Genomic DNA, 23111 nt, shown 5'->3' on the forward strand with positions numbered 1-23111 from the left:
ATATTGAAATCACTCTCCATGAGATTAGGAATGAGAGAAGGATGGCCACTATCCCTCCATTTATCATCATACTGATCCTAGCCAGTGTGATAAACCAAGAAAATATGATTATAAAGGAAAAAAAGAACAAAAAAGTGTGCTGACAACAGGATTGTGTATGCAGATTTTCCAAAAGGATGTACAAACTCTTAAGAATTAAGTGAATTTAGCAAGGTCACAGAATACAGTCAATTACAAAAAAAAATCAATTATGTTTTTCTAAATACAACAGTAAATAGTGAAATTTCAAAAATATGTTGTCTAAAAAAGCATAATCAAATAGCTCGAAATAGATACATCAAAAGATATGCAGAAACTTAAGGTTGAAAATGAAACATTCTTGAAATTTAAGCACCAACATAGGTGTGTGATCAAATCATGAATAGTCAATTCACCTAATATTTTTCTTTGGTGTAAGTTATCTTCTATCTTGGAAGCAAAGTGAAAAATTGCTTATGTTCTCAGCTACTTGGAAATCACACTGAAAATTTTGCAATAACTTAGTTTTATTTCTTTTAAATTTTATATAAGATAACATGAGTTGAGAAACATTTTTAAGCCTGATGAAATTTCACGGATGACTTTATGATCTGGCAGTAACATAAATGAGTACATTTTGAAAATAAAGAAAAAACTGTAATATCTTAATTGTTTAAAAAAAAAAAAGACCGACATAGGTGATATATACATCCTCTCCATGAATTGGAAAATAATACCATGAGGGTGCTAATTCTCTCAAATTGATCTGCTGGTGAAATTCAATTCTAAGTAAAATTCCAGCAAGATTATTATTGTGAAAATAGACAAACTGATTCTGAAATTTGCATGAAAATGGACAGTGCCAAAATAGGCAAGGCAATCTTGAATAAGAATGAAATTGGAGTCCTTCCACATCCAGATATCCTCCTGTAACTTTAAACATTTTAGTACCACATTTTGGAGACATGACTCTTAGAAGTAGCATATACTTCTTTTTTTTTTTTTTTTTTGGTAACATTTTCTGAAAGTATCGTCTCTTACTATGGAATATTACACCCTTCATATTTTTTATTCTAACTTCTATCATCTTGTTCTCTGTCTTATTTTATACCTCCATGTTCTTCTTCCCCTTGGTTTTTGTTTTTGTTTTTGTATTTGCTGGAAAGAGTGGCTATCTTTTGAAGTTATATATCCTGGCTTTTAATTCAACAGGTGATCTAATGATGATTTTTCGGATGGGATTTAATATTTTGAGTTGCTTTTTTCACCACCAAGAAGGGGGGCTTTATTTCAGAAGTTTGAGTAGTTGCTTGGATAGTCTGTGGAACAGGTCTCTGAAGCCTCAACCTGACTTCTGAAAACAGGGAATTTTACAGCCTCTCCCCTGGGTGTCAGGGGGAGAGTCCAGGCTTGCCAGCGTGGCAGCAGAGTACAGGGCTTAGGTCTCCCTCTTTGCCAGCTGCCCCTTCATTTCAATTTAGGGCTTCTGGGCCTTTCCTGGGCATGGTTCCCAGAAAGTCCCTCTGTTGCTGCTGCCCTGATCAGGTTTCTGGCTCTGTTAATAATAGACAACAGTGGGGGAAGGGCCAGGATCATTATGGAAATAGGAACAACTAAACCAGATGTGCCAGATGGACAGTTCCTGTGCACGGGGCCCTGTCTCTGTTCCCTTCCTAGATCTAAAAAGCATCCTACAGTGAGCATGTCTTCTAAGCCACTCTTTGGAGCCATACTAACCTTGTGAAGGGCTCTAAGCACCTGTCCCCAAAATGAGAATACATGATCTGGGGAGCACTAGTGTGCTTATGAGAACACTGAAACAGAATGTTTGAGATCTGAACTGTACCAGAAAATTCAGGATGGGTGATAATACCCCTCAACACTGAGAAGGGAAAGAGGTTGGGCCACAATTAGGTGAGGCAAATAGTGACTCAGAGAGGCAAACCATACGTAATCCTAGAGTGTAGAAGAGGAGTGGGAAGGGGAAGGAGAAGCATGGAAAAATAAGGACATGACAATTTTGGAGAAGTGGAAATGGGAGAGTAAGTATGTGAGATATGGGTCTCTATCAAGTAAAATCCAAAATAAGCCCAGTTTAAATCTTGGTGCCTCCTAATCTTTCTGTTCCCCATGAGTGTTCTCCCTCCCTCTTCTGCCTCTATTCTCTGCATTCTCCTTTTCCTTTATCAAAACCTGCTCTCAGTAGAGTACAGTAAACTCAACTCAGGTATAAATTATAAAAGCCCATAAGGCTTCAGCAATGACCAGTTACTAAAATGTGAAACCCTTTTATTGTAAAATATAACACAAATGTAGAAAACTACATAAAGAAAATGTATAGCTTAATTAGTCATTATAAAGATCCTTGTTAGCACCCAGGAGCAGAAGCAGAACTTCGCCAGCTATTTCAGAAGCCAGCTAGGTGCTGCATCCCGTTACAACTCCTCCTTTCTCCCCAAAGTAACCATTGTCCTGACATTTATGGTAATCACTTAGGAGGATTTTATTTTAATGGGACTAAAGGTTTGTCTATAAATAATCATTAATGGTAGAATATTATGTAGTTGAGGGATGTTTGAGGGAGCCACCAGAGGCAGCCAGATCTCAGCACACTCAAAATCACACCATTTCATACAGTTAGTTCCCTCTGTACCTATGATTAAGACACACCTCACTTCTGATCCCACAGAAGTCCAAGTACAGGGCTGTGCCCTATGCCCTATGTCTTATGCCTTCAGCTTCATACTGTCATTCACTGATCCAGAAAGAGCCATACCCCACAGTCTTTCCAAGGCAGAGCAGAAGTAGATCTTAGCTCACAATGCCTAGAAGAGCGTAATGGACTGGCTGTCTCTGCTGCTGACATGTGAGTCCAGGACATTGCCTAAACTTCCCTAGCCTCAGTTTCACATTGTGAAAGAAGCAGTGGGGCCATAATAAAGCCCTTTACAATCCCCTAATCCTCTCCTAACTTGGTCCCCTTTCCTCAGTCTTGGTTTCTGTTTCTGCTGCCTATTTATACATGAGCTTGTAGGAAGCTCATTACCTTCCTTTCCCAGTTGGGTGTCTTTCCAGCCTTTTGCTGTTCTTTTTGCCTTTGATCCACATACACCATGAGGCTGCTTTATTTCTATACATACCTTTATAAATACACATGTATGTCCTTGCACATTGGAGATGCTGAGCATATGCTTGTAGAATGAATGAACACAGATGAAGAATAAATAAATTGCTTCATACATTTATGTCTGCATTTCTTCAATAGTGAGTGCCTAATACATACATAGACACCAACCTGTCCCTCTACACTCTAATATCATTCCTCTCCTCCTTTTCATCTTCTCCCTTTCCTTTCCCAGTACCACAGAGCTAGACAGTGCCCTGCAAGGCAGGATGCAAAGACACAGAAGCAGGGCAGTGGAAACACCGTGGAAAAGAGCCAGATGAAATAAGGGCAAAGACAGCTGTACAACAGAGGGAAATCAACCAGAATGAAAAGCAGTGATTCATGGAGCACTGCAACTCAGACACTCCTTGGGTTTCATTTGAGAGCTACTGCAGGATTGGGGTCAGTGAGGGTTGGCACCAAGATGAAGGGCAGACAGGCTCCTCCTCCCTGGAGATGTGGTGCCGGTCAATCCCTCCCCTTAATCCTTTTCTACCCACCCCACCTCCACTCCTCCCTCACACTGACCAGTGTCCTGGGCCTTTAAGAGTTGGATGGGCTGAACAGAGGAGAGAGCTCACACCTCTCCCCACCCTACTCCTTCCATCTGGCTGTAACTCTGCCAGTGACAGCAGCAAACTGCAGTAGAAGAGGGGAGGAAGCCAGCGAGTGCAAGAGGAGCAAAGGAGAAAAGGAGCCGGGCCGGGCTTCCTCGTCCCACAGTGGAGAGAGTCGCAGAGCTCAGACACAGGACTGCTATTCTGCCACGGTAAGGGCCTGGAGGCTCTGACCAGCCTCTGCTCCAAGCTCTGGCCTGCCTGAGTCCCTAACTCTGCCCTCCACATGCTTAACCACCCTGACTAAATCACACCCTGGACTCCTTTGCCTGAACAATCCTGCAGGGTTCTGACCTCTTGGCTCTCTCTAGCTTAATTTTGTTTGACTTAGAGTTTTCCTGCTGGCTGAATTAATCACCTCTTTATATGGGAACCTCTTAGCAACTCAGGGCTGCCACTCAGAGGTGAGCCCCACCCTTATAAGGGAAGACAGAGAACTGGAGCAGCCATGCTTTAGCATAAATTCATTAACAGATTGTTGAGGATTATCAAATAAGGGTTGGCCAAGACCCTTGGGGAGTATAGAAACCCCTGGTAATAGGGAGAATTCTAAGACTTCCTTGGAAAGAGCCAGGGTTTGAGTTCTATACCTTGTTCTTAGCCTGCCCAATGGTCCAGGGCAGTTTGTTGGGGTACCAGAGTGCTGTGCTGGGAAAAGCACTTGCTTCTAGTCCTGACTCTGACATCAACTAGCTATATGACTTTGAACCACAACTTAATGATCTGTAATAGGTTTCCCAGACTTCCTTGTGTATCAGAGGTGCTTGTTAAAAATAAATATTCCTGAGTCCCATCCTTGGAAAATCTGATCTGGTAGATTTGGAGTGGGGCTAAGGAATCTCTATTTTAAGACACTTCTCAGGGGATATTGGTATAGCCAGGAACCACTGGATTTGATGTTATAAAAGAGTCTTCAAGCTCTAACATTCTGAGGTCTGTAACCTATGATCAAAGCCATTCTGTCCTCTTTTTATGAACCAGGTCTGTGATAATCCTGCTCCAAAGCAAGAGAGTAGACAGAATGATTCTCTTCCATCCTGCCCTCAGAGAGACCTTAGATATCTTGAATTCAACTATAAGCCACTGGGACCATTGGCCACTCTACCAAAGTCCATCTCTAGGTGACATGAAGACACCTGGCAGTTGAGGACCGAATCTTGCTCGGCAGCCCTGGCCCCTTCCCACCTTATTTTGTATCTTTATTTTCTCATCTGTATTACAGAGGTAATAATCTGTACTTTTGAGGATCTCCACATACGTGTCTAGGAGTGAACAGTTAAGATCCAATCTCTTACTCTCAGTCGTTATCTTCTGCTCCTTGCCTCTTGCTCTTGCTCCCACTCCCAGATCCTTTCTCCCTCCTCTCCTAAGTGCACCTGCATCAGTTGTGACCATCCTTCCAATCCTACCTTCAAGCACCAGAGGCAACACTAAGACCTACAACACCAGGGTTCTAAGCTGCATTCTCTGGGCAGTTTGTTTAGCCAGTCTCCTAGGATACAGGGGAAAATGAGGCTGAGCAGAAGAATGTGCCACTCAGTATCTGAACCCAAGTTTTCCTCCTCCTGGACTACAGTTTCAAACTCCCCACAGAGGATGAAAAACAGAGCTATTGGGAATAAGAGGAGAAACAAGAGAGGAAGAGGTGATGGAGAGAAGAGAAGAGGAGAAGGATCAGAAAAGGAGAGCAAAGGGAGGCTGACTTAAGTGAGCAAATAAGGAGGCAGAGAGCAGATCAGGAGAGAAAAGAGTAAGCTGGAAAGAAAGAAAAAGGAAGGGTCAGGCAGAAGATGGGGAAAGGAAAGAAAATGGGAAGAAAAGAAAGGCTATTAAGTGGGATATTGTGGGAACATGGAATGATGGAGGCAGAGACAAAACATTGATGCCCCTCAATGATAGCTCTCCTTTAATCTGCTTCCTAGAGAAAGCCCTTTCTAAGGGCAAAGTCTTGGTGTGATCTCTGAGCTTGTCAGATGGAAACCTCAGTTCTAGTCCCAGTTCTGCCACTTAATTCATCTGACTGGCAGTTCAGCTAATCTTTCTAGTTCTCTGTCCCCTTCTCTATAAAATGAAGTCCAGCTGTAATATTCTGGTGGATCCTTGAGTTGAAATTGGCCATCTAATGGCTACATGTCACCTGCATACAAGTTTAAAATAAGGATTCAGGAATGGGAGCAGGATCAGAAGGGCATGCCAAGCCCTGAAGTTGGAAGAGTTTGACAAAAGAGGATAAAATAATTTTCTAAGGCTGATTTGAGAAGAGGGAGCTGGTGTCCCAGCACTTGGGCTCTGTTCTCAGGCTTGCCTGTTTCAGGACACTGTAGTGAGGCTCCTGGACATAAGCATAAGGGAAAGTAATTCTGTCTTCTTCCAGGGCCATGGCCCACCCATCCCAGAAGTTCAGAGGGGAGATAAGGCAGGAAGTTGGCAAGGGGGATTAGACTTCAGTCCCAGGCTAATCACATTCCACTGTAGAGTCTGAGGACCTAAGACATCTAAGAGGGATCTGTTTCTTTTCAGTCTTCACACGGCTTTTGCAAACCTCAGTTTCCAAACTGTTCATCCCACCCAGCAAAGCAGAGATGCTTTTCTGTCTTTCAGGAAGCACTCTGGCATTCTTATTCTATCCAGAGGTTTCTTTTGATCTCATCCAGGCTTACATATTGAGCTTCAACCAGCAAAATCTTTTCTTCTTAGAACTGTTGCTGGGTTCTTGCTCTCCTGAGCGCTGCCTTGAGTTATCTCTTCCGCTTACGTTCAGACTGATTCCTAACCTTCTCCTCTCCCTCTGGGCACTTGTGCATGTCTACTCCTTTAGAAAACCTTCTCTGGGTCCTGCAGTCAGGAAAGCTGTATTTTCTATGACTTCCACATTATTCCTAAAAACTTAACATGCTGGGTGACTTTATAAGCTCTTCCTAATAATGAGAGGGCACTAAAATGCTGTGTGACCTCAAAAAAGTCACATCACATTTCTGGACTTCTGCTTTTTCATTTGTAAAATGTAGGGAGTTGAACTGCCTGATGTTTTAATGGAGCACTAACTGGTTACTTTAAGGATTCTTTGTTTTTCAGATGTTTACCACTGTTAAAATTTTAAACTTATTGATTTAAAAAACCCACATTTCCATTCAAGTGTAGATCCTTTGCTCATACAAAAACACATAGCTTTATGTTTCATGAGCTTGGCTAGTTAGTTTCAGCATAATTTGGTCAAGAATTGAGTATATTTCTTCTAGGGGCAGAGCTAGAATCAAAGTGGCCACAAATTAAGTCTTCGTTCTTTTCAAGGCAAGTTTGCTATTAGCTACTAGGAGAACTTAACCAGGACCTAAATTATACAGCATATATTTAAAGATAGTACTTTTTTAGTAGGTAGAGAAGACTTGAAAATGCAGTTCTGAGATTATGTAATGTATCTGGTCCATTAAAACTGTGAGAATAACTGCTGTGAAAAAGAGTGTATAATAAACTTTACTGTGCGAAGGTAGAAAAGGTGGCTTATTTAGCTAAGTACAGCACTAAGTGTTGTAGAAGAGACAAAAGAAGTGCTCTGCCCTAGCCCTTCAGGAGCAGAGGCTCTGGAATCAGATATATTTGGGTTTAAATTCTGAATCCCTATGTGACTGAGGCAGGTTTCTCCGCCTCTCTTAGCTCAGAGTCACCAAATTCAAATAGAAGTAAAAAGAGCTATAAGCTATGTAGATGAAGTAGCTGACATACAGTGGAACACTAGTTTCAAGAAACACTAGTTTCCTCCTCTTCCTCCCTTGATCTGTTATTTTAAGACCATCAAGTTTAACCTAAAGCCTCTTGCTCCTCCTTGCTCTTTTAGGTGACTCTGGCATCAGTTGGTAAAGCAGTGGGTGATGGCGTCCCTGCTGCAAGGCCGTGAGTACTTCTGCAGGAGAAGAGGGCTTGGGGAGACATCCTAGGGTTGGGGAGGAGGCTAGACCCCTGCTGGAGAGCTCCTGAGCCCTCTACCCTCCCCTCCAGCTACCCTGTCCCTGCTTCTCCTGGCTCAGGGCTGCCCATCAATCAAGACCTACTGCTGATGCAGAAAGGCACGATGATGCGCAAGGTGAGGTCCAAAAGCTGGAAGAAGCTAAGATACTTCAGACTTCAGGACGATGGCATGACAGTCTGGCATGCCCGGCAGGCCGGAGGCAGGGCCAAGCCCAGCTGTGAGTGATGTGGATAGCTGGGGCGGGGGGGGAGGGGGGCACATGGGTGGATACGACCCTGAGGAGCCCAGCAGCCTGAGAGCTGGGGAAGGACCTGTGTCCTATTTGTGCTCCTGTCTGGTCCCATTTTGTCTATGTCTGAGTCTGTAAAATGGAAATTGTAACACTACTTGCCTCTTAAGTCTGTTACGAGGATCAAATTGGTTATTGCATGCAAAGGGCTTAGACGAGTCCTGGCACATAATAAGTCTTAACAAATCACAGGTTATATCCTGTTGTTAATATTATTTTAAAAGCATGATCACAGGCATCAGACTGCCTGGATTAAAGCCCTGGCTCTGCCAATTTCTAGCTTAGCGGCTCGGGACAAGTTACTTAAACTAAGTTTTAGTTTCCTTATCCATAAAATCGGGATTAAACAGGACTTGCCTAGTAGGTTACAGAGGCTCAGTAAGTTAATGTATAAAGCATCTAGCATGAGACCTAAAACCAGAATGCATTTAATAAATGTTAGTCATTATGATAAATATTTTTAAATATCATAAATGTATCATAACTGTGCATCCCATTGGCCAAACACTTTATGATCCCTCTAAAAATTCGATCACAGGACACATCTAAGAGAATCTACTTTCAAAGTTCATGATCCACACCACCCCCAGCTAAAGAAAAGGGGTGGAAGAATTTCTTTGGCTCCCTTCTAGACATCTGGAAAAAGAAAGCACTCCAGCCTGGAATGGGAGAATTGAGTTTGGGAATTCATGCTTGGGTGTAACTGCTTCCCCCCTACAAGTGTGTTACTATTTGTCAGTCCTTTCAGGACTGTGAAACCACCATGTGGACTGGCCATGGAAGGGACCATCCCTTATTTAAGATGAGGACACTGAGCACTTAAGTCATTTTGATCTGGGTCACACTGCCAGCTGGTGGCTGGAAGCCAGGTCTTGCCACTCCTAGCATAGACACCTTGCCATGCTGCCTAAGAAAACAGCAATGGCTCATGGGGAATCCTGAATCCCAGGGGTCTGCATCTCCCTGTACTAAGACTTTGGAGGTTTCAGCCTGTGGAGGCTGGGGTCTCTCCTCCTCTGGCTTCCCAGAGAAGAAGGGGATACTGGTCCTTAACCTTTAGCTGCTGTAATTTGGTGGACTCTCTTCCTAAGTGTCCCCACTTGCTTCCTCTCTGCCAGTCTCAATCTCTGACGTGGACACAGTGCGTGAGGGCCATGAGTCTGAGTTGCTGCGCAACTTGGCAGAGGAGCTCCCCCTTGAGCAGGGCTTCACCATCGTCTTCCACGGCCGTCGCTCCAACCTGGACCTGGTGGCCAACAGTGTTGAGGAGGCCCAGGTCTGGATGCAGGGGCTCCGACTGTTGGTGGACTTTGTCACTAGCATGGACCAACAAGAGCGACTGGACCAGTATCGACAGGATGGAGTCAGAGCTGGGGCCAGGGATCACAGAAGGAGCCAGATGCTGCAGGGCTGGGGACAAGTGGGAGGGGGTACAGGGCCAGGGAGGCCCAAGAATCCAGATGGGGTGGGAAGGGACAGCTCAGCCCAATGTGAGGCTGAGGATACTGAGGGAGGATTGACAGCTTGCAAAGGCAAAGCCAGGCAGAGTCTGGGCAGGAATCAGGGCCCACAGGATTAGGGGAAGGGACAGTGAGAGGCAAAGGACCAAATTAGGAGTTGATCCTGAGAGCTGAACAGAGGATCCCAGTGGCATTAACTACCATAGGGATGAGAAGCAACCCCTTAGAGGTCTTAGTGGTGTCAACTCACTTCAAGTTTCCTAGATTGTATTCACCTTCTACACCAGTTCATTCATTCATTCACCATCTGTTAAGTAGAATGTATGGGGCACTAGGCCAGGCTTAAGAGGTACAAAGATTAATGAGACTCAGATATTATTTCAGTCAGTAGAGAGAATGGAATTGTGTAAATAAGCAAAGTACCATAGAAGTGTTATGTTACTTAGGTTATTTGTGGGTGTTCAAAAGAAGGAGAAATATTTAATTTTAGCTGGGAGGGTTCTGAGAAAGTTTCAGGGAGGAAGTAGCATTTGAGCTGAGCCTTGAAAATGAACAGCCCCTGAACATGAAGAGAGGAGGAGGGAAAGGCACTCCTGCCTGAGGGAACAGAATGAGTAAAGGCTCAGAGATAGGAACCTGAAGAGCAGAGAGAGGAACATCAGGAAGCAGGGAGCTGCTGAGTCTGGCTGAGGTACAGAGAGGACAGAAATGTGTTGAGAAGGCTGGGTTGGGACCAGAGCATGGAAATGAAGGAGATCTTAACATCTATGGCAAGGAATTTGGGCTTCTTTCTGTAGGAAACAGGGAGGTTCCTGCAAGCACCTGAGCCATGCAGGGACAAGATAGATTGGTGCTCTGGGGAGATTATTCTGGAAGATAATGGGGAAAATGAACTGGCATGGGGAAGAGACTGGTGGCAAAGACAGGGGAGCAGATATTGTTGGATGAATATGCACACACACACACAGTGTTTTTGCCTTGACTCAGACCTGGATGGCTGAGTGATTGGTTCCAGCGTGGAGACAAAAACCAGGATGGTCGCATGAGTTTCAGAGAGGTCCAGCGGTTACTGCACCTGATGAATGTGGAAATGGACCAAGAACATGCCTTCCAGCTTTTCCAGGTGAGTCTTCTGGAGAAGGATTAGCAGAAGCCAGCCAAGGCCGCATTCTTACTTGGCCAGAGGTCCTCTGACCCTATCAACACTCATTTGTTCATTCTCTCCTATGTGCCCTAGCACTATGCCAGGCTCAATGGGAAGAGTAGGACATGATTCTTACATTTCAGTGTTGTTGGAAAGATGACTCATAATCTTATGAAAGGTAAATAACAACATGTTATTACATCAGAGCTCAGGAACCTCTCCGTCCTTGGTCAGAATTTCCTAAGTGCCTGGTGCAGTGGAAAACTCCAACTGGCATGTGAGTAAATAGGAGGAGAGATCTTCTGATCTTTTAGCAACCTGTTGGGGCATTTAATTCTATCTAGTTGAAAATTTTCTCTAGTAGCAAATAGTATGGCTAAAATTTTGTTTGTGTTTTACTTATTGAAGTGGCTTCCTCTATGAACACTAAATCTCAGGAGTTCTGTAGGGGTTTTGTAGAAGTATGTTTGGATCTATCAATAGTATTGCCCTTAGAGGGCAAGTCAAAGCCCTAAAATTTGCTGTTAAAGGGTCTGTCCACGTTCCTCTAAACCTTCTCTTGCAGACAGCAGACGCATCCCAGTCTGGAACTCTGGAGGGAGAAGAATTTGTAAATTTCTATAAGTCATTGACTCAACGTGCTGAGGTACAGGAGCTGTTTGAAAACTTTTCATCTGATGGGCAGAAGCTGACACTGCTGGAATTTGTGGATTTCCTCCAAGAGTGGCAGAAAGAAGGAGAACGTGCTTCTGACCTTGCTCTGGAACTCATCGACCGCCATGAGCCTTCAGATAGTGGTAAGAGGACTGGGGTGGAGAGGCACTAGACATGGGGGCTAGATGGCGGGACAATGATTAGAAAGGTCCAGAGACAAGCAGCCTTCTGCCTGACCAAAGGAAGGCTGAATCCACCCCTACTCCGGCCCCCTGCCCAATCATTTTCATCTTATTCAACACTCCTCTGGAAGGAGAGAGTCATTTTCTGCCCACATAATACATGAGTCTCCTCTGTAGTGTTAGATCTCTCAGGAGGAAGAATATTCCATAAGTCCCCTTTCCTCCACCATGCTCATGTTTCACATCCTTCTCTTTCCTGATACGAACCTTTGTCCTAAGTGGAATCAGAAAATCCTTGGTCCTCTTGCTTTTGGCCTTTTCTCCTCTAGTGCATGTATTCCTTTTCTTCTAGTTTCCTTCATGGTTTCTGTTGACTGTTTCTTTAAGTGCTGGCTCTCTGCCCTTTCCTGAGCTTTCTCCAAATTCTGCAAGTGGTTCTTGAGTCCTAAACCCCTGAACCAAGAAATTAGCCCTGGGCTGAGGGGGATGATGAGGTGACCAATCACTTAGCTTTTAACAATCACAGCTAAAATCTGCCTCCTCTGCCCTCAAACCTTTCTCCTTGCCCCTTTGGTAGATACCTTTCTGCCCACCCCTACCCCTGAGTTCCCTGCAGAATGTGAGGAATTTACATTATTAATAAGAAGTGACTCACAAGGCATTTCCACATCTCTTACTTCATCTAGTCCTCACTATAGCCTTGTCAATCAAAAGCAATAACCTTTATGGGCCTTTGCTAAGTATCCCATAATGTGCTAATATCTCTACATGACTTTTGTCTTCTAATCATCCCAACAATCAGTTGAAGTGGGTTTTATTATTAAGTCAGTTGTGCAAAAGAGAAAAACTGATGTTTAGAAAAATTAAATGACTTGCTTCAAGTCCCCAGATAATGAGAGGAGGAATTGGATTTCAAACCCAGGTCATCTGACTCTTACCAGATGCCTCTCTTGAGAATGAGGATTAGAGAGGAGATGAATCAGAGCTGGACAAGTGATCAAGTTTGTCTGGGTCTTGACCCCCACTCCGTTTCATTCATTCATTCACTCACTACTTCAGCTAATGCTCACTGAGCACGTGTAGTGTGGCAGGACTCAAGCCAGGCACCAGAGATGTAGCAGTAGGTCAGACAAGGACACTGCCCTCAAGGAACTTGAGGTCATGGAGTCAAACAGAAAGTGTTACTGATTCCAGATTCATGTGAGTGCACAGAAAAGAAAGGGGCTGTAGGGCAAGCATTTCAGAAAACTAAGTAGAAGAGCAAGTCACTGTGATGTTCTCCCTTTGCACTTGACTATTGGATACTTCACTCTGGCTGCAGAGTGTGGTATCAGTCAGGAGACAGGAGCTCAAGTCCCCACTCTGCTTCTTACTGAGTAACCATGGGCAAGTTGCTTAACCTATCAGAGACTCAGTTTTTTCATTTGTAAAAAAAATTGGTGATCAAAAGAAATAATGTACATGAAATGGGTCTAGCAACTGTGGACTTAGCCTAGTGATTACAGTCAAGAAAACCCCTTTGTGCCCAACTTCTTGCTGTTCTCACCCATCCTTAGGCCTTGTCAAACCCAGAACAAGGAAGCTGGGCATGAGTGTCAAGTTGTTCTGCCTCCTCTGCAGCAATGTTACCCTCAGTGAGATTGCACAATCCAGTGGTGCAGGGCGTGGCTCTGATGCCTCACTGCCTGTGTTCAAATCCCAGCTCCTTCACTTATTATTTACGTGACCTGGGATAAGTTACCTAACCTCTCAGGGCAGGTTATATTACACCTTCCTGTCATGTTGGTGAGGGCATTAAGAGAGCTGCTGCATGCAACATCCTTGGCCCAGAGCAAGTGCTCAAGAACTGTTAGTCATCACCATTGTTATTACATGAAGCCCATGCTGAGGTGGGCGAGGGCTGTGGAAGGAGTGACAGGGCCCTGCCCTCAGGAAGAGTGTAGTCCGAGGGAATGTTGGACAACACTCCTCAAAACACTATATGGGAATTGACAATAGGAAGAAACCTTCAGGCCATAGCTGGCAGCAGCTACACAGTCCAGGGAGTAAAACACAGGTACCTTGGTCTTGTCACTAACAAGTCTTTGACTTTGATCCTCTCCGAGCTTCAGTTTCCCCAACTATGAAATTAGCCCTTTGGACTGAATACTGTTCTGTCCATTATGGTAAACATGAGCTGCATATGACTATTTAAATTTAAATTACAGTCAGCCCTCTGTATCCACAGTTTCCACATTTGTGGATACAGAGGGCCAACTGTACCATGCCATCTTATGCAAGGCACTTGAGTGTGCAGATTTTGGTATCTGCTGTGGGGAAGGGAGAGGTCTTGGAACCAATTCTCTGTGAATACTGAGAGATGACTGTAACTAAAATCAAAAATTTAAGTTCACTTCCTCAGTCACACAGCTATATTTCAAATCCTCGGTAGTTTTGTGTACTTAGAGGCTACCATATTGGACAATGCAGAATAGAATATCTCCATCATTGTAGAAAGTTCTATTGGACAGTATTGGACTACGATGATCTTAATGATTCCCCTTATAGCTTTAACATTCCCTCAGGGTGGGGGTGATTGACCCTGGAAATGACAGACACTGGATGAGGCAAGTTTGGGATCTGGAGGCTGGGAGTGGACACCATCTGAAAGGCCAAACCCTGGAGAAGGGTGGGGTGGAGAACCGGCTGTAGGTGTGCTGGATACTTCTGCTGAGAGTTTCTCACTTTAACATTCCCCTACTCCATACCCTAGGCAAACTGCGGCATGTGCTGAGCATGGATGGCTTCCTCAGCTACCTCTGCTCAAAGGATGGAGACATCTTCAATCCGATCTGCCTCCCTATCTACCAGGATATGACTCAACCCCTGAACCACTACTACATCAACTCATCCCACAATACCTACCTAGTGGGGGACCAGTTTTGTGGCCAGAGCAGCGTGGAGGGATACATACGGTGCAGTGGCGAGGAGGGGTGAAGGGGTCCAGCTCATGAGAAGGGCACATCTTTGGGAAGTTGAGGGGTGCTGTCAGTAGATAACAGAGATTGAAAAGTTGCTGGGCAATTTGGGGCTGAGGGTCCCTGGATACCTGAGAGACTTGGAGGAGATATTGAAGACTAGTAGGAGAGTGATATTGAAACCCTATGGCTAAATGCAGCTTCTCTCTCTTTCACAGGCAATGCAATTCTCTTAGAACTAAGAGGTCCTGACAGATTTATTTTGAATAAATAAATAAATTAAATGTTAAATGGAAGGCAGTATAGCCGAAGAGTTAAAAACATAGGTTCTGGAGTCAGACTATTTGAGGTCAAATACTAGCTCCCTCACTTTGTACTCTGGACCTAAGTATTTAACCTCTATATGCCTCAGTTTCCCCATCTGAGAAATAGGGAGGCTTATAATGCCTATTCTGTCCAGGTTATTGTGAGGATTAAATGAGATAATCCATGTATCAATAGCAAATAAATGGTATCTGCTTTTATTGTGATTAATCATTGATTAGATCAAGATATCTGTGTAGTGCCAGTGGCTGATACAAAGATGAGTGGAACATGTAGTTTCTTCCCTAGGAAGTCCAGTACAGAAAACAAAATGTAAATTTACCAAGAATTTGAGTAACTCATGTGTCATATAGTGACATACAACCAAAACACCAGAAGGCAGTAAGTGATGGCTTGCTAAGGAAAGATTGTGAGTTGGGTGGGGTGGGGTGGAGCCAAGATCAGTGTGAGCTGTAGCAATGTCCCAGTAGAAAGAGAAGGGTCCATGGAGATGTAGCTTGAAGGAGTCTTAATCGATAAGTGCCGCTGAGCACTGTTCTCTCCAAAGTGGGGAGAGATTCCCTAGGTGGAAGATCAGATCTTAACCCCTGGGGGGTTGGGTTCTTGCAGGGCCCTGAAGCGGGGGTGCCGCTGCGTGGAGGTGGATATATGGGATGGACCTAGCGGGGAACCTATTGTTTACCACGGACACACCCTGACCTCTCGCATCCCATTCAAAGATGTTGTGACTGCTATAGCACAGTATGCCTTCCAGGTAGGAGCCTCAGGGATGGAAATACTGGTGAGGCAAGAGGATGTGAAGGAAGAGGGTCTCGGTCTGAGGTGGGTGGAGGGAAGCAGGGGAGGTTATGGAAAAGGCATTTATGTAAAAGATTTTAACTGTGAAGCATCAGGCAAATTATTAAGGGATTGTTATGAATAAGCGTTGGATGTGTTACTAGTAATTGTTAGTCATAGAGGTAATTGCTAGAGATTAGTAATTATTACTTCTAACAACTCTTATCACCCATCTGGGAGAGGGTGGATGAGGAAACAGACAAAGTGGTGGGTAGAGCTGGGAGACAATAGGAATCTGGAAATGAAAGCCTGAGGGTGTAACATGAACACATAACTGGGGGAATAGCCTGACTTTCCCATTCTGAGCCTGAAAACTCAAAAGGTCCTGGAAGGACCTGGGCCAGACCTGACGCAGATCTGAGACTTGGGAGCCCAATAGTGACTTCTAGATGTGGGGTAGGCCCCAGACCCAGGAAGACCCCCATGAGGCATGACATGGGGTTGGAAGATCTTGGCAATCAGGCACAGTTGAGTGAGTATTTGGGGGGCCTGGAGAAGGAAGGTTACAGGCTTCAGAACTCTGACCCTGGCATGCCTCTGCTCCCCATCAGACATCAGACTATCCAGTCATCTTGTCCCTGGAGAACCACTGTAGCTGGGAACAGCAGGAGGTCATAGCACACCATCTGACCGAGATCCTGGGGGAGCAGCTGCTGAGCACCACCTTGGATGGGCAGCTTCCCACTCAGCTGCCCTCCCCTGAGGTAGGGACCCTGCTCCCACAGCCCAGGCTCCACTATGGCTTCCCTGTTGCCCCACTTTGGCTCCTTCCTCCATGCCCATCTTGTTCCCTTCTTCTCACCCTCAGGTGGACCATCTTGCTCTTTAATATCCTTGGAGACAACTTTAATTTAAAAAATCTAATTCAACATAGAATTCTTTATATAGTTCTCTAAATTTTAAATCATTTATTTACTTTATATTTCTTTTTCAATGGAAAATCTTAATTATTTTCCTGATAGTTCATAATTGTTGTAGGCTATACAAACAGTATAGAGAAAGGGAAATGTCCCCACCATAATCTCAACCTCTCCCACAACAGCTGCCAATAGACTTTTTTAAATGCTTATGTAAACTGTGTATGTGTATATATATTCACATTTTAAAAAACATGAATGGGATCATCCTTTATATCCTTTTTATATCTCACATATATATCATGAATGTCTTTTCAAGTATCATTTTTTTCCTTTTTAGCAACTCTATGGTATTCCATTTTTTTATTGATCATAATTTATTCAACCTATAGATGGTAAAAATGAGTAAATGATAACCATTTAGGTTGTTTATAATTTTTCACACATGCAGCTTTGCCCATTTACTCTTTCTTTCAAATGGATTCCTAGAAGCAAAATTGCTGGGTTGAAAAGTTTGCATGTTGATATTTTTGGCTGTTATTGTCAAGTTGCCCTCTGGAAAAAATACCAAACTGCATTCCAACCAACAGTAACAAGAGAGCGACTACAAATAACTCTAGTAGTGAGATGATTCAATGGCAAACATGAAAAAAAGTAAAGTTTTTTTTTTAAAAAAGGTCTATGTTTTCTTCTTTTGAATTGATATCATTTACCCAATTTTATTAGGGTTTATAATTTTTGTTGATATGTAACAATTTTTTATTTTAAAGATATTAATGCTTTGGGAAATATTTCTTGCTGTCTATTTTTCTTTTGTCTTTATAGCATCTTCTGCCTCTTAGAGGTTTTTAAGTTTTATGTAGTCAAATCTGCCAACTATTTTTATGTCTTTTAAGTTTTCATCTCATGATTTTAAAGGTTTTCCCACTTTAAGATTATTCAAAAGGATTCTCTACTTTCTTCTAATACTCTTATGTTCTTTATATTTACATGTAAATCTTTAATCTATGAGGAATTTTTATTAAATTCTATTATATTTGTTAAAACTTTATTAAATTTATTAAATTTTGTCAAATGTAAGGTGTAGGGGGTTCCCATTTATTTTTCTCTTTATGGTTAGAGATGTTGCAAGTTTGCTTAACAATAGGAAATCCCTGTTGTATGTATCAAGCAGCTTTCCTGTGGGAATTTCTGACCACTCACTCATTTCCTTTGCCTTTGAGGTGGCCCTGTGAGAGCAGTGGGAACTGCCTGATCCCCAGGTGGGTTCTGGAGCAAACAGGTAGACAGGTCCCTTCTTTTTGTCCCCTAGGAGCTTCGGGGGAAGATTCTGGTAAAGGGGAAGAAGTTAAAAACACTTGAGGAGGACTTTGAGGAAGAGGAAGAAGAGCCAGAATCTGAACTGGAAGGGGAGCAGGAGGCTGAGCTGGAGCTGGAGGCCCAGTTTGAGTCTGAGCCCCAGGAGTTGAGCCCTCGCAGTAAGGACAAAAATGAGAAGGTAAGCCAGGAGAGTGGTCTTTCTGCTCTGGCATTTGAATAGTCTGCACCACAAGCTGAGAGCTCACGTGTGAAGAGACTAGAGCCATGCAGGGTGAAGGGCCAAGGAGCAAAATGCTCCTTGCCTCCAGTGAAAGAGGCATTTAAAAATATATAACATAGCGTCTGTCTGTCTGCCTATCTATCTATCTATCTATCTATCTATCTATCTATCTATCTATCTATCTATCCATAGTCATATTTAGATATATTGCAGTGGCTTTCCAAATTCTGTGGGCTGTGAAATCTTTCCTTAATGAAATCTTCTGTGGAAGATCAGTGTACAAAATTGATAAATGCAGAGCCATCCTAGTTGAAGCACCTATCTGGCTCTTTCCTGGATCCCCCAGGTGACTTCTGAGGTTTCTTTGTATTACTTCCCAGTCTCCTTAAAGGCCAGTTTGAAAACCACTGATGTGTATGTGTGTGTGTATGTGCACTTATTATTATAAGGCATTATTATACTGGGTAAGTAGGGCTTAGTAGAGTGACTGCTGTGACTTCAACTAAAGTGGGCTTAGATAGAGAAAGCTTCTTGGAAAAGGTGAGTCTGAGGAGGAGCCAGAAACAGCCAAAGAGGAGTAGCAGGAAGAGTTGAGCCAGGGGTGCCATTGGTGGGACCACCAAGATCCTGCTTTGAAGTCTGCATTTCTCTCTCTTGTGCACTTGCTTGGCTCAGCTGACTGACTCCCAGCTTATCCTGTTCTTTCTGGAGCTGTGTTGCCTAACCTGCTGCCATGCCCAGGGATGGAAATGGGAATTCAGGAGAAAAATCTTAAGATACTACTCTGGGACTCTCACATCCTTCTAGGTGTGACTTCCATGGCCATTTGCACACCTTGACATATCTGTCTGGGCTCATGTTCATTTTGACAAAAAAGTATTGTTAATTTGTTTTAAAAGATGAGAGTTAGGGAGGATGACATCTCTGTTTAATAATAATAATAATAATAATAATAATAATAATAATAATAATAATATATTATTATTATTATTATTAAAAACCTGCTTCCAAGAAAGTAACATAGAGCAGACCCTTCAAGCCCAGAGGCTGAAACCGATCCCATCAGTATATGCAGACTGCCTTTACTCCCATTCCCATCCTCAGGTTGTGATGTGCCCGCTGTTGTGTTCGCCTATGTGTTGTCAGATTGTGGCTCAGGCTCCTATTTCCAAGCCTGGGTTCCTTCTCTCTCCCAAGCAGGTGAGGCAGGAGGGAGATTACAGTGGGGAGGCAGCGGGCAGAGGCTTAGGTTGGGTGGGGAAGTTCAGATCTTGGCCATTGGCTTCTTCCCTCTCAGATTACTGAGGGTTCAATTCCATTCTCCTCTCTACTTTCTCCTTTTCCAGAAATCCAAGCCCATCTTGTGTCCATCCCTCTCTGCCCTGGTTGTCTACTTGAAGGCTGTCTCATTCTACAGCTTTGCTCATTCAAGGGAGCACTACCGCTTCTACGAAATGTCATCTTTCTCTGAAGCCAAGGCCAAGAGTCTCATCAAGGAGGCTGGTCAGGACCAAAAGGGAGGGATAGGGAAGGAAATGGGATGGGTAGGGTCAGGTCTGATGGGCAGGCAGATGAGTCTCAAGACAGAGAACGAGGGAGCTAAGGAGAGATTGGGGAGCCAAGAAACTCCTCAGAGCAGACATGGAGACAGGAGTATAAATAGTGGGCTCAAGGCTCTAGAGGAAACAAAGCTGGGGGAGATGATCTGGCTAGAACAGAGAGGGAGGCATAGCAAAGCTTCTTAGAGCCAGCCTTAGGAGATGCTAGAGAGAGAGTGAAGTGGGTGGGAAGGGTCCTTGGGACCAGGGAGATGGGAGGATCTATTCCACCCACTTCCATCTCCCTACCCACATCCTCTTTACAGGCAATGAGTTTGTGCAGCACAACACCTGGCAGCTAAGCCGCGTGTATCCCAGTGGCCTGAGGACAGATTCATCCAACTATAACCCCCAGGAATTCTGGAATGCAGGCTGCCAGATGGGTGAGAGGGCAGTAGGAACAGGGAAGAGGGAGTGGAAGAACAACGGGTGGGAAGTAAGACCCTGAGTGGCAGTAGGGCCAGTGAGTGCTCCAAGACTGCTAGGCTGACAAAGATGCTCTCTATGGTGTTCCCAGCAGCCCTTTTATACCCAATATGTCTGTCTCACTGCCTGAAAGAGGGGTTGGATGGCCCCAAGGTGAATCTTTTCCCTTTTCTCTTGGGGCCTTCAGTGGCTATGAATATGCAGACTGCGGGGCTTGAGATGGACCTTTGTGATGGGCTCTTCCGCCAGAATGCGGGCTGTGGCTATGTGCTGAAGCCAGACTTCCTGCGTGATGCCCAGAGCTCCTTCCACCCTGAGAAGCCCATCAGCCCTTTCAAAGCCCAGGTCCTCCTAATCAAGGTATAATGGAAATGAAACTGTTGGGAAGAAACCGAAATAATGGATAGGAGCTGGGGAGGGTGAGGGGAGAGGGAGAGGTGGTGGCTATGCCTGACAGGAGTGTAGTAGGTGAAAACTTTCTCGGGAGAGGCAGCATGGACTCTGGACCCTGTTGCCTGGGTTTAACCCCATTTACTAGTTGTGTAAAGTTGGGCAAACTCCTTAACCTTAGTCTCCTCACCTGCAAGACTCGGGTATTAATACTGCCTACCTCACAGGGCTGTTCGTCAACACAAAGTGCTTACAACAGTGCAAGTGCTATAGAAGGGTTGCTGTTATTAACATACCTACTTTCAAACCTTGTTAAATTCCTACTTGGATGCATTTTAAATTGCAGATAAGGTACTCAAAGAAAATAAATTATTCATGGAGAATTAGCTTTGCAAACCCAAAAGCTATAGTGCAAGGTCCTGTGTCTCCCTCTTCCCTCAGCCTTCCTCCTCCCCCTCGGTGTGAGAGCTGGAGGGGGGCTGGGCTGAGCAGAAACTAGTGAGGTTCCAGAGCCCTGGTTGCAGGTTATCAGTGGTCAGCAACTCCCCAAAGTGGACAAGAACAAAGAAGGGTCCATTGTGGATCCACTGGTGAGAGTGGAGATCTTTGGCGTTCGCCCAGACACAGCCCGGCAAGAGACCAGCTACGTGGAGAACAATGGTGAGACTGGGCAGTGCTGGGGGGAGGGAGAAGCACAACTTGTTTTCCTACCATCCAGCCCCCCATTAAGTACAGTCCATCACAACCTCCTGCCACCTCCATGGGACGCAGTGTGAAACAGCAGAAAGAACAAGGACTTGGACATCTCGGGTCTGAATCCTGGCCCCTCACTTACAAGCTCCAGTGACTTAGGCAAATTACTTACCCACTCTGAGTCTCAATTTCCTCACCTGTAAAATACTATGAAAATTAAGTGAGAGAACACAAGGAAAGCAACTGGGCATGGGCCTAAAGATAATAGCCAACAATGTCTGCTCCTTCATTCCCTCCCTCATTCCCCCTACTCCGCTCAGGTTTTAATCCATACTGGGGGCAGACCCTATGCTTCCGGGTCCTGGTACCTGAACTGGCCCTGCTGCGTTTTGTGGTAAAAGACTATGACTGGAAGTCCCGAAATGACTTCATTGGTCAGTACACCCTGCCCTGGAACTGCATGCAACAAGGTGAGCCCGTTCCTCCACCCCTGGCCCACACCCCAACTCTGTCTGCCTCCCTAATGCTGCCCTCCCCCCTCCTTCCAGGTTACCGCCACATACACCTGCTCTCCAAGGATGGCATCAGCCTCCACCCAGCCTCCATCTTCGTGCACATCTGCACCCAGGAAGAGCTAGAGGGGGCTGACTCTTAAGGAGGGCCCTTCATAGGACGGATGGGTGTGTTGGCTTTAGATGGTAAGAAAAACCTGGAAGGATGCTCCAGAAAGCAAACAGAGGTGATGAAAACCAAGCTTTGGGCATTCCTAGGCACAAAACTACATCTTCCCCGCTATGCAAATCTAGGACCTGATTTTTCACCCTTTTTCTCTTCCCTTTCTTCGTTTTCACAAGCCTTTGGTATCATTACTGTCTTTCCCTCTACATACCCTATACTGGAGTTCCTTCCTTCCTCTTGCTGTAGGCTCAGTACCATACCCAGATCTAGGACTACTCATTCCCACCAACTCTGGCTCAAAGGCAGATTGCAACTAGAAACCCAGAGAGGGGCTTGGGGCAGAGAAACCCAAAGAGGCACTATCTCCTCCACCCCTAACTTCCTCAAAGTCCAGAGCCAAGGGAAGGACAGATCAAGCCTCAAGTCTCCCCAAGCAAAGGCTGGGGAAGGAGACCTGAACACAGGACTATACTGTGACTCAAGAGAACACTGCAGACCCCTCAGAGTCCCCACTGGACTGCTTCTCCTTAGCCCCACCGGTATAAATAGAGCTTCTCTCCCAATTTGGCTTGAGTATGGTCTCTCATTGTTGGGCAAGAAGGGGAGGTAGGAGGGTTGGGGGACATTTGGGTAGATAGGTGGGGTAGGGAAAAGGTGGAAAGACAGGGTTTCCAGGGGCACTCCTGCATGCACTACATAGGAAGAGTAAGGAGTATGGCTTCTAAGGGCCAGGGCAAAGGGAGGAGAGAGTCATAAGATCCCAGTCCTCCTGAAGAGTTTGCCTGGAATAATCCTGGTTTGTGTCTGGTGTCTCAGCATAATTATTAATAGTACCCTCTTCAATTTTCCGAGTGTGTCCCAGTTTGGATGATTAATTATACAGTCATTGTGAAGTCCTGACAGAATTCTGGGTTAGAGATTTACCTCCCCAACTGTCTGTATTTCACCCTGTCCTTGTGCTTTAACTATAGTGCTGCTGCTGAGCCAGTCGGAGGATGGATGTTGAATCAAAGCTGCTTCCAGGAGGAGGAAGCTTAGTGGGTGGCAATCCTCCCTCTACAGGTAGACAAAAGGGCTTGGCAATAGGGAGCAGGACAAGGGCTGAGAGAGGCTCAAGGAGAGAGGAGGCAGACCTGGGCCTGTTTCAGAATCAGTCCCTCAGTGAAGATGGAAGGAGACAAAGGAGAGACAGGTCTAAGAGAGCACAGGGCAGACTGAAATGACAGTTTGGCAATGTTAAGTCAGGGACTTGGACGAATCTGTACAAGCTACTGTCATTTTACCATGCTTTACAGAGCAGTGGGCACAACAGCA

At 44.7% G+C, this 23111-nt stretch overlaps 1 protein-coding gene across 4 annotated transcripts; it reads left to right on the forward strand.

Annotated features, from left to right (window-relative positions):
• The first annotated feature begins 3182 nt into the window (after positions 1-3182).
• On the forward strand, positions 3183-22353 carry PLCD4 (phospholipase C delta 4). Of its 4 annotated transcripts, XM_032480256.1 has the most exons (16): positions 3183-3953; positions 7637-7692; positions 7827-7985; positions 9176-9404; positions 10511-10640; positions 11227-11458; positions 14250-14451; positions 15388-15532; positions 16167-16319; positions 17785-17970; positions 19359-19515; positions 19877-19993; positions 20224-20396; positions 20951-21086; positions 21440-21589; positions 21668-22353. In XM_032480256.1, exons 2-16 carry the CDS (start codon positions 7671-7673, stop codon positions 21772-21774), a joined length of 2298 nt encoding a protein of 765 aa, XP_032336147.1. In that variant the 5' UTR covers positions 3183-3953; positions 7637-7670; the 3' UTR covers positions 21775-22353. The 4 variants fall into 4 exon arrangements, 3 of the variants coding, with proteins under 3 accessions (XP_032336147.1, XP_032336148.1, XP_032336149.1); XR_004320094.1 differs by lacking the exon at positions 20951-21086 and having other exon boundaries at positions 3185-3953; XM_032480257.1 differs by lacking the exons at positions 20951-21086; positions 21668-22353 and having other exon boundaries at positions 3184-3953; positions 21440-21661.
• The last annotated feature ends 758 nt before the right edge of the window (positions 22354-23111 follow it).

The sequence above is a fragment of the Camelus ferus genome, chromosome 5 (assembly GCF_009834535.1).
Source record: "Camelus ferus isolate YT-003-E chromosome 5, BCGSAC_Cfer_1.0, whole genome shotgun sequence".
NCBI lineage: Eukaryota > Metazoa > Chordata > Mammalia > Artiodactyla > Camelidae > Camelus > Camelus ferus.

Excerpts from the sequence above, each read along its gene's own strand:
- PLCD4 (XM_032480256.1), top strand. The coding sequence starts at position 7,671 with ATGGCGTCCCTGCTGCAAGGCC. Across the intron at positions 14,452-15,387 it reads AGCGTGGAGGGATACATACG|GGCCCTGAAGCGGGGGTGCC; the intron begins GTGCAGTGGCGA and ends GGGTTCTTGCAG. Across the intron at positions 20,397-20,950 it reads CCCAGGTCCTCCTAATCAAG|GTTATCAGTGGTCAGCAACT; the intron begins GTATAATGGAAA and ends CCCTGGTTGCAG.